The following is an 11,649-nucleotide window of genomic DNA, read 5'->3' on the forward strand; positions in this document are numbered from 1 at the left end:
TGTTTTTTGACTAGCACTACATTGGCTAGCCATGTTGGGTACTTGACCTCTCTAATAAAGCCGGCTTCCAGGAGCGCCTGTACTTGCTCTTCTACTATTAGGGCTCGTTCTGTGCCGAGCTTGCGTCTTCTTTGTTGTACAGGTCGAGATCCTAGGTAAACCGAGAGCTTGTGGGACATGAGCTCGGGATCAATCCCGGGCATGTCGGAAGCCTTCCAAGCGAAGAGGTCGGAATTATCTCTTAGGAGTTCAGCCAACCCTTGTTTTAGGGTTTCCCCTAGGTTGGCTCCTATGTAAGTGTTTTTTCCTTCCTTCCCACCGACTTGTATCTCCTCGGTTTTTCCTCCTGGTTGAGGTCGCAGCTCTTCTTTGGCCCTTGCGCCGCCGAGCTCTATTGTGTGGACTTCTTTGCCCTTTCCTCTCAGATTTAGGCTTTCGTTGTAGCATTTTCTCGCCAATTTTTGATCTCCCCTCACCGTTGCTATTCCCGCTGAGGTCGGGAATTTCATGCAGAGGTGGGGAGTGGATACCACTGCTCCAAGCCGATTAAGGGTAGTTCTGCCGATTAAGGCATTATAAGCTGACCCCTCATCAATGACTATGAAGTCTATACTCAGAGTCTTTGATTTTTCCCCTTTTTCCGAAAGTGGTGTGAAGGGGCAAAAATCCTAGTGGTTTTATTGGCGTGTCCCCTAATCCGTATAGGGTGTCGGGATAGGCTCTCAATTCTTTCTCATCTAACCCTAGCTTGTCGAAAGCAGGTTTGAAGAGAATGTCCGCCGAGCTTCCTTGGTCTACTAGGGTTCTGTGGAGATGGGCATTGGCTAGGATCATAGTTATTACCACTAGATCGTCATGTCCAGGGATTATTCCTTGCCCATCTTCTTTTGTGAACGAAATAGTAGGAAGGTCGAGTGACTCTTCTCCGACTTGGTAGACTCTTTTGAGATGTCTTTTGCAAGAGGATTTAGTAAGCCCCCCTCCCGCAAATCCTCCTGAGATCATATGGATATGCCTCTCTGGAGTCTGCGGTAGTGGGTCTCTTCTATCCATATCATCTCGCTTTCTCTTTCCATGACTGTCCGACCTTTCTATGAGATATCTATCAAGCCGACCTTCTCTAGCCAGCTTTTCTATCACATTCTTGAGGTCGTACAGTCGTTTGTGGAGTGACCATATATTTTATGGTACTCGCAGTAATCGCTGCGGCTCCCCCCTTTTTTATTTTTAATGGGTCTAGGGGGTGGCAGTCTTTCAGTGTTGCAAATCTCTCTGTATACATCCACTATAGAAACTTTCAGGGGAGTATAAGAGTGGTATTTTCTTGGCCTTTCGAGACCGAGTTCTTCCTTTTTCTTGGCTTCCCTTTCCCTCTCTTTAGTTGAGGGAGGGGGTCCAGATCGCCAACTCAGGTCTCTTAACTTGGCGTTTTCTTCCATATTGATGTACTTTTTAGCTCTTTCTTGTACATCACTTAGAGAAACGGGGTGTCTTTTAGATATGGACTGTGAGAAGGGACCTTCTCTGAGCCCATTGACTAGCCCCATTATGACTGCCTCCGTGGGCAGGTCTTGGATCTCCAAACATGCTTTGTTGAACCTTTCCATGTAGGCTCGTAAAGACTCTCCGACCTCCTATTTTGAAGTTTCTCGGAACTTTTGCCCTCATTATGTCCTCGCTGAAAGGATCTTCTCCACCCGAGAGTTGGTCTTCTTGTTCGTCGCAGGAGTTCTTGAGGGAAGATTCTAGCTTTAAGAGTTTTCTTTCTAACTCTTTTCGCCGTTCCATCTCCTCTTTTAGGTACCTCTCAGTTTCCCTTTGCCGCTCCCGCTCTTGTTCTAACTGTTCCAGGCGGCTGTGGACTAACCCCATTAGTTCAGTTATGTGGGATGGTCCGCCTTTTTCTGATTCGCGCCCGTCTGAGGAATTTACCTTCGGGTTTTTTACCCCGGAGGTGCCCTCTCTATGTTGATTGTTAACTTCCTGGTGTAGGGCTAGGTCCACATCGTTATTGCCTGTGTCCAGATTCTCTTGCTCAGAATCTGTCTCCACATGGCCTTCTTCGTGGGATCTGTCCGCCATCAATGGATGATCTCTCGGTTCCCCGGCAACGGCGCCAATGTTACGGTGGGTAACCGGAGATTGACTGAATAGATGGCGTTGGCTGGCCCAAATGTGCGAAGGAGGAGGTTTCCGTGTGAGTATGCAGCTCGGGAGACTCCGTCCGACTTGTGTTAGTAAGTGAATGGGGGGTGGTACCTGCAAAGACACTCCGATGCCTAAGTTAGCAAGAGTGTGAGCAGGTCTAGAGAGTATTGGGCTTAGAGATACCTGAGGGGTGTCAGTGTATTTATAGTGGTGAGCCAATAACCACCGTTGGAGTAGTGCCGTATCTTTAGGATGTTAACCGCCCCATTATCTTGGGGAGGTTAAGATATGGCTTTATGAAGCGGTTAGAGAGATTTTAGGGGCGGTTACTCATTTGAATTGAGTGTTTATCTGCCAGCCAATCTCATGTCCGACTTCTTTAGAGCAAGTCGTGGTTGATACCGACTTCTTACGTGGAAGTCGGTACTTAGCTAGGCTTAATCCTTCAGATTAGGCCTTTTATTTGGACCTGGGCCTTTGACATTGGGTCAGGATATGAACAAATATATTATTAGATTTTTTTTTTAAATAACAGTTTTTTTGTTCATCAATAATATGGTAACAAAAAAATTTTACATAATAAAATTTACTACATAAATATTATATTCATTTATTTTATATTATATGTAAAATAAATAACATAATTTTATCTTAGTAAGTTATATTCTTTTGCATAATGCAGTCCATTGGCCATGGGCGTCGTCATAAAATCAGTGCGCGTTCAGACAATTGTGAAGATCTGTCTCTAGTTCTTGTTGAATGAGGGACTTGATTTTTTTTTTTTCTCATTTCTTCGGTCTGTCAACTTGTTCGTTTAGGTTGAGCATTTTTGTTGTTTTTTTTTTATGATTTTTGTTCAATTTGCTAAGAATTCTTGTTGGATTAATAATGATTTCATTATTAATTGAGCATTACTTTGAGTTGGTTGAATTAATTGATTATAGAAAAATTTGGAAAGAAATTGACAAAAAACAAAGAAGAAACAGAAGATAAGAGTCATCAAATACAAGAAGTACATGATATTAGAGCAAATAAAAAGCTCTCTGAAGTAAATAGAAAGCTCATTAGACATAAAGTGTTGGAAATCAAGCTTCACATGCAACGCAAGAAAGAGTAGCGTGCCACGCCAAACCAATTAAGCCTCCTAGAGGCGTTAGGCACTTCAACGTGAAACGTAAGAGCATTGGCATGCAACGCTAAAATGAAAGCCGTACATATGCATACGAACAAATGGTGGAATATGCTCATTCATTGCGTACATATAACCCTCAATTGAATGTAGGACGTTGGCCATCATGCGTATGCATGACCTATGCGTACGCACAACAAGAGAATTTTGAGCTATCAGGCCTACGCATGAGGCATGCGTATGCACAACACTTAGTTCGCGTAGCATGTGAGTTTTTCTATGTGCAATGCCTGGGAGTAAACACTAAACAGAGGCCACAATTGAAGTAAATCAAGACCACGTTCAACTAGGGATACTCTACGTACCACGTGATCAAGCCAGGAGTGAATTGAATCAAGATTTGAGCTTTCTATGTGCGACGTGAATCCCTCACGTGCCACGTGAGATTGTTTGCCACTCCAGGGATTTTAATTTAACCACCAAAACCTCCAATTTTTAATCACTTGTGCGGTTAATCAAAGGTTCAACTTAAGCCCACCAATCACAACATTAATTGAGGACTTGTAAGAGGGAAAGATTGAAAGCTTGGTAGAAGGAAAACATTAATTAATTAGATTTGATTTTATTTTAAATTTGATTATGTTTTAGTTTGAATTTGAACTCCTTTTAGGGTTAGTATTTAAGCAGAGAAGTGAGATGTTTTGAGTTCTTCTCTCCTCTTCTTCGACACTTTTATCTTTTATAATTCTAAAATTTCTCTGAAAAACATGAACAACTAATTCTCCTTGGGTAATGTTAAGAGCTATGTTGATTCCATTTATTAATATTCTAGCTTTTTCTACCTTTGATTAACGCATTGATATCTTCTTAAGAAAAGGTTTTCGTTCTTCATCCTAAAGGGTTTGAATGTGTTGGAAAACAATTCTTCTCTAACTTAAATTCTTTTAACTTCTTGAAAAAGTTGATTAATTGAATTAAGTTTGAAACCCAATTCTCACAACTCTTAAGAATTGTGTGGCTTATGAATTAGTAAATGTGCTTAACTCTTTTCTTAAGTAATTGACTAAGGAATTAACGATTAATTAGGTTAAAGAGAAATTGAATTACTAAAGGATTGAGATTTAATTACTAATGATTTGTCATGGAAATATCTTTACATAATCAACGTGAAAAGTGAAAATTATTGATTTGGACGTCTTAACATCTCTAAAACCTTAACTCTTGTAATTATATTACCTTTCAATACTCATTGTTTTCTTTATTACATTGCAGTTTATGATCAAACTGTTCAAATACTTAATTTTTATTATTTGACTAGATTAATCAATTGACTATTATTTACTTAATCGGTTAATTCTCGTAAAATTAACACTCTTTAGTACAACTTGATGCACGTGCCAATAGTATTGTGGTGTAAAATTCGCATCCGTTATGAAAAAAGGAACGATTTTTCAATGTAAATGAATTGGACAACCTCCAATTCTAGGTACACAATACACCCATACACTCCTCACACATTTTATCACATTTTTTTTCAATTACATTCTCTAGGATTTAAACCCTAGACCTTTGAGGTGGAGAGGAGGTTACACATTTTACACATTTTACCACACACCCTAGACATTTTTCCTCCTCATTATGCGCTAGATTTTACATATACCAAAGACGTCGATACATTTTAGTCCATAAAAGAAAAAAATTTAGCACATTGATTTTCAGGCAATAAATTAGTCTTTCTCTCCGACGGTATTTATTACCACTAAACCCCAAGTTATTAAAAAAAAATCAGTGAAAACATTTTGCTCTATTTTCTCAGGCTATGAATGCGAAAATAAAAAAGAAATTTTCTTCATTTCCGTTGGTAGAGTGCAAAAATTATACAAATCTTTTTCGCATGTACCGCCTACGAAATTATAACAAAATACATAATTTCATAATTCTTCTTAGTACGGGTTACATTGGTAAATTAGGCATTTTTATTTAAATAAAAAACCCAAAAAAAAACCACTTGACTATGTAAATTATAAGACTTCACACTTTAGCCCCTACATTTATAAGAAGTGCAAATCAACAACTTATTCTAAATAAACATAACACTCGTTCGAAATATCTCTGAGATCAAATTGCAAGTTTAGCAGAGTATAATAATTGACTAAATTGGCAATGCAACCCAAAAAATTCAGTGTGTTAATTTGCACTTTTAATTGTAGGGGTTGAAGTGCAGATGCTCTGTTGTTCAATATGATAAAATGTCTTTTCTCCTAATTCTTACAGTGTAATACCTGAGCCAGGAATAATTTCTTATCAATCAACAAAAATCAGCCAACCTCTAACTAGAAGCTATACAATAATAAGCGGCGGATATGTGAAATCAACAAAAACATGTAATCTTGAATTGCTATGAGATGGGTACATTGGCCAGAAATAAAAATACATTTACCCCACTCATGAATAGGGGGGTGGAGTTGCTTATATCTTGTCTTTCTCTAAACATACATTATCCATACCAGGCTCTGTAAAAATCCAGCAGTTACTCATCTCACAATGGTCCAAAATCCAAAACAAGCTAGTGTTAATTCAAGCAGGCAACTTTAGTTTTGAATTGTTCTTCCAGCTGCAAAAACAAAATTCTTCATATTACCTACTTGTTGTACAGCCATGGCAGAAATATGATTAACTTAATGGGTAAATAGCATTACCTGATGAAGTAATAGTAAAAGAAATCAGCATAGAGAGCTGTCTGAACCACACCTGAGACACAAGCTGCATAAACAAGAAAGAAGTCAGAATATTACTAGAGTAGAAACACAATTTAAAAGGTAGTTCCAATCTTCAGCATTTATTACCTATCCATCGGGTGAAACGTGGCTCAGTCAAATAGCGGTATATCCAGTTGAGAATGTAAAACGCACGATATGCACTGCATCCCAAAAATGGTTAGTATTTCCTTTTATATGTTAGCCTCGATAATAACTATAGTCTGAGACAAGTTCAAATTGACAAATCTGGATAACTTCTAGAGCTAATTGCTCAGATAAAAATTATCTCACTCTCCAGGGACTTAATTCCTTAGCAATTGTGGTGGAAATTAAACCCTATTGATGTGTGACTGTTCAAACATAAAGGTGGATGCTCATAGTATAAGCAACTAAATCATAAGGCAAATCTTAGAGCGGGAAACTAACATCAACAGAAGCATACATACCCAAGAAAGAATACATATTGTCCTGTCAAATTGTCCACATTTCCACTTCGTTGCAACAAAACCAACTGGGGTAGGATTGCAACTGCCTCCAAGTATATTGAAAATGCCCAGAAGATCTGCAATAGATTCGCATTAAGTAAACAACCATATTCATGATGTTGCTCACTGGGATATGCAACAAAAAATTCAACATATGTGACAAAGCCTAAACGGTTTTCCAATGAAGTATCAAAATGTTGAGATGAATATAATCTATTACAGCTTTTGCATGCACAAATATATGGGAAAAGAATCTGCAGGCTTTCAATAAGTACTTGAACATGGGAAGATTCTAACTATGATGGCATATATAGTCTCAAGCAAAATTATAATCTAGGGTATGCACTGGAAAATTCAAGATGCAATTTGCTGATTGGAATCCTCAAGTTGGGTCATAGATATATAAATATAACAATCCTTCATCCACTATTCCGTTTTCATAGTCTAGTTAGTTCACAACAAATGCAAGGTTAGTCGTTGCACAGAAAAATCATATTTTTCACGCGAAAGATAAGCACAGCTCAACCTGAAAAATGAAGAAGGCTTCGACAAATGCACACAACACAAAACATCAAAAGGGGAAATGAAAAACTCTACATCTGAATAACCATTTACAAAGAATTGTTTTTAGTAACAAAATTGCCTAAGGAGCCATGTAAGATTTTCAAGCAATAGACAGCAGGAGAGTGCATAATCTCAGATTCTCATATCTACAATGGCGAAAGCAAAACTGAGTTGGACCTTGGTTATCCTATTGAACCAGCAAAATCGTATTAACCAATCAATCAATCATCTAATTTAATATCTAACAGTCCTAAAACCTAAAAAGCACAAATTATCCGTCAAATAGATGTGAAAGAAGAAAGAGGATGAAATAATGAATTAGGGGAAGAGGAAGGAACCTCTTGCAAGGTGAACTTCTCGTGCAAGATGAGGGCAAGGAAGAAGCTGGCACCGACGAGGAAATAGTGGCGGAAAGTGTCGAGCTCCCTGTCGTAGGTTCTCCTGACGAGTGGGTGAAGGCGCATGCAATAGACGATCGCCAAGGAGCTCACAATGAACACTATCTTCATCACCGTGTTGTACAACGATATGAACTCCGTGAACAGATCTAGATACCTCGCCAGGAACACTATCGCATATAACTCCTGCGTCTTCCGAGAAATTCCTGAAACAAACCGTAACCGCCCCCAATTCAGATCAGTAGATCAGTGGAATCGAAATGACCTAACTCAAAAATTAGTGTTTTATCGGTTTGAGGAAGGAATGCGAGTGAAATGAAGAGAGGGAGAGACCTGAGCATGATTTGGTGGCGTAGATCTTGAGGAGGAGTACCAGAATGCTGAGAAGATGGGTCATATCACCGGCGAGCCTGAAGATATTCATCTTGACGCGCTCTCAACACTCCAATGCCCTAGACAGAGAGACAGAGAGAAACGCAGCACAAACACAAAGCAATGGAAAAATGAACGAGCGGAAGGAAGATCCCGTGTGCCAACGACGCTGCGCTACAATTTTAAATACTCAAAATTGTAGGTCCTTTTTCCAAATTCTTTTATATTACATTTACCCCCAATTTATTTTTGGATTTAGCTAACAAAAGTATGTGTTAAGATTATAAATTTTTCTTTGATGACTGTTAAAGGTTATAAATTGAAAATATTGTTATAAAAGTTATACAGAATTTAATTTTTTTTAAATAGAGTCATAGTGTATTAATTAAAGTAAAAAAATATTTTTATTAACAATAATTTTTTTTGTTGTCAGGAAATGGGCTAGGAGAACCCAGCCCAAAGAACAAACATAACAATGATACACTAAACAAGCTTTCCTCCCTCTCAAAACACTCTAACTACTCCCTCACCTGATCATACGCATAAAACGGCCAAGGCAAAAACATCATGAATAAAGAAAATAGATGAAGGGCGATCAAACTGGAGCCACGCAAACCTGCTTCTCCATCCAATCCAACGCCGGTGAGAAAGATTGCTTTCCAACGGGAAAATAAAATTTTTAATAGTTTTTTTAGGTAAACCAACCGGGCCGAAGCCCAACACAACAATCCAACAATCCGCACACATATTACTCTCCCTGTGAACTTGCTGAATCTTAATTTCCCAAGGCCTTGCTTCAAAAGTTTAAACTCCATAACGTCTCTGACCAGGGAATTGTGCATGGGAGAAACTCGGTGGCCACTTAATTTCTTAAAAAACTTCGTATGAGTCTATATCAAGTTCTAAACTATGGCCACTCCAATCTCGCAGGCCATCTTTATACCATTAAAAACACCCCATAATTCATCTTGATTTTTTTTAACATTTTACTTGTTTTTTTCTTCGTCTGAAGTTTATACCTGCTGTCCACCGAGAATTTAACCAACCCACTTATGTAGTAACTAGTAAGCATCTCCCACGACTTTGTCCAGAATAAGTGCAGGAGAAAGTATAGGTAAACAAGGTAAATGTTGAATAACGTAAATTAATTATTAAAATTAGATTTTTAATTAGAATAATCAATTTTTGAATTTAAATTATTAGAGTTATGCAAGTAATTTCTTCTGTCGCGTCGTGTTTCTATTTCACGTCCCGACGAAAAAGGCACTGTAGTTTCAACCACCGCAACGTGTAGTGCTGCTGAAAGCCATCCACCATCGCGGCTTCATGCTCGCGCGCCGCAGCCCCACCCCATGTCGAGATTCGTAGTAGCGTCGCCCAACCATTGCAATCCTTTTCTATTCCGCAATTCGCAACAGCAAAGACAACCACCGTAATCCCTCTCCCTCACGTTAGTAGCTGCGCCGCCCGACCACCGCAGCAACCTCTTCCTCGCGATTCGCAGCAGCGCCGCCTGACCACTGTACCACGTCTCTTCTCACGATTCGCAGCTCTGCCTATCAACCTCTTCTGCCTAACTTGGCGATGCCTGGATTTGGCCCCGGGCATGCAAAGCTTTCTGTGATGCCGGTTCATCCCTTCTTGGCAACGCAACAACAACGTCCTTCCTACGGGGTTCATGCCTGGTATGGCTCATACCAAGATCTTATGAGTCGCATGCCTTTTGACCTCACATGTGAAATTTTATTTCTTTATATTTTTTTTAAAGGAGACCATGACATGTTAGATGGTTATTTTAATTCTTTAGTTAGATACAATTAAAATATGTTGGATGTTCAATTCACTAAATATGTGGATGATTTTTATCCTTAAGTGAATGGTTATCCTTACGTGTCGATAAAGGTCTTTGTTGACAAACCAGCGGCGGTGAGGAGGATTCCAACGGCGACGATGGGGCTGATTAGCAACCAAGCGACGATGGCAACGATAGAGAGTTTGGAGGAGAAGCTGGTGTTTTAGTAAATTAGGGTATAATAAATGGTTAAAATTTTTGAATTACTAAACGAGATTTTTTGGTTGGGTAATTCGGATGGAGTATTTTTTTAATTTTATTGGGCCAAATTTTCAATCCATTATTCACATTATTCAGATTTTCTGTTGTCTACCTATCGGAGTCCTAAGTTCAATTTCACCAAAATCGAAGCCCAAAATTCAAACTCTACCCAATCTTACTCTATCCGTAGACAAACTCGCACATATCTTACTCTATTCGCAGTGGATCGGATAGACAACTCTACCCAAATGGATTGGTCCAGATTGAATACCTACGAATAAGATATGTATTGCCATTCCTAATTGCATATTTCTTTTCTAGGATTTAGGATATTTCTTTTCAGAAAAAAAAAGACGCAACAGTACGCGTTTTTAAAATTTTAAAGTTTTTCTAAATTTAAAAGGTTGGTTCATAAATCGACAGGTACCATAAATAATTACCTAACAAAATTATATATTAAATAGTTTAGTTAAATATATTAAATTATTTAATATTTTTTAGTTATTATCTTTACATCTACAATTATTTCATGAGTAATCACCAAAAAGTTTTCATGTTCAAATAAAGTTTAGGTTAGAACTTAAAAATAACAAATGAACAATTTTAATAATTTAATACACAGTATAATAATACAAGAAAAATATTAAGTGTCATTAGAATTTATTATTTTTAGTAATCATTTAGTTATTAACTCAAATTTTTTAGTCTAAGTAATCCAATAACATATGTTATCTCATATTTTTAAATATTGATAGCTAACTAATGACCAAAACTAAATTTAAATGATCTTTTAACATTTCTTATAATATAATATTGAACAAATTTTGTCATGAGTGTAGAAAGAATAGTCATAATATATGAATTAATTAATATTTTTGGAATCATAGTATAAAGGATTTGAATTTTCTAAATTTTAAATTTTATCTTAGAGGATAAAGTATAATCTCTCACAATTTATTTCATAAATGAGATTAAGAAAAAATATAAAAAAAATATTTAATAACGAGAGATCACATTTTATTAATTTATTGTCTAAAATAAAAATCTAAAATTTAGAATACAAAACACTTATGGTGTGTTTGTTTGAGATGAAAATATGAGGAAAGAAAATGGATGGAAAGAAATAAAAAGAAAAATAGTTATTTTCCCTTGTTTGGTTGAGGAGAGAAATGGAAAAAGAAAGAAAATGGATAGAAAAATATTGGTGGAACCTACCAATTTTTATAACATTTCTTTCCTTCTAACTTTTCTTTCGTCGAAACATATTTAAAGAAAATAAAAATTCACTCGATTTCTTTCTTTTTTTTCTATTTCCTTTCTATTTTCTTCTTCCCAACCAAACATAGTCTTAAAGTGACATTTTTTGAAAGTTTACACGGACTGAAAAAATGCATATGCATATGCAATGTTGCGTTAATCTGGAAGAGAAGTAGAAAACAGGATGATAGGTGTAAGGTGCGAGGTAGAGGATCGGATCGGATTAGAAACCCCATCGTTTTCATAAACATGAGAGTGCTACCCCTTTGAATTGGGATCTAACTTGATGGAAATCCCAAACCTAGATACAGATCATTCGTCTCCTTTCCAAATCCAAGGGAACCATTTTATACCATTATAAGATTAAATCTCGATCGATGCACTATCTCTATTCCATGAACCATGATTTCGATTGACATGTAAAGGAAATCAGATTTATAATGTTATTGGCACAACTTTCTACCTAAAAATCCTAATTAATCAT

The 11,649-nt window shown here is 37.3% G+C and overlaps 1 protein-coding gene across 1 annotated transcript; it reads right to left on the minus strand.

Annotated features, from left to right (window-relative positions):
• Nucleotides 1-5,641: 5,641 nt before the first annotated feature.
• LOC107482212 (ER lumen protein-retaining receptor A) lies at nt 5,642-8,023 on the minus strand. Its single transcript, XM_016102632.3, has 6 exons — nt 7,817-8,023; nt 7,424-7,689; nt 6,483-6,598; nt 6,124-6,197; nt 5,977-6,040; nt 5,642-5,891 (listed from the first exon to the last, which is right to left on the minus strand). Exons 1-6 carry the CDS (start codon nt 7,905-7,907, stop codon nt 5,855-5,857), a joined length of 648 nt encoding a protein of 215 aa, XP_015958118.1. The 5' UTR covers nt 7,908-8,023; the 3' UTR covers nt 5,642-5,854.
• Nucleotides 8,024-11,649: the final 3,626 nt, after the last annotated feature.

The sequence above is a fragment of the Arachis duranensis genome, chromosome 3, assembly GCF_000817695.3.
Source record: "Arachis duranensis cultivar V14167 chromosome 3, aradu.V14167.gnm2.J7QH, whole genome shotgun sequence".
NCBI lineage: Eukaryota > Viridiplantae > Streptophyta > Magnoliopsida > Fabales > Fabaceae > Arachis > Arachis duranensis.

Excerpts from the sequence above, each read along its gene's own strand:
- LOC107482212 (XM_016102632.3), bottom strand. The coding sequence starts at position 7,907 with ATGAATATCTTCAGGCTCGCCGGTGATATGACCCATCTTCTCAGCATT. Across the intron at positions 6,198-6,482 it reads CAATATGTATTCTTTCTTGG|TGCATATCGTGCGTTTTACA; the intron begins GTATGTATGCTT and ends TTTGGGATGCAG. Across the intron at positions 6,041-6,123 it reads ACGTTTCACCCGATGGATAG|CTTGTGTCTCAGGTGTGGTT; the intron begins GTAATAAATGCT and ends TTGTTTATGCAG.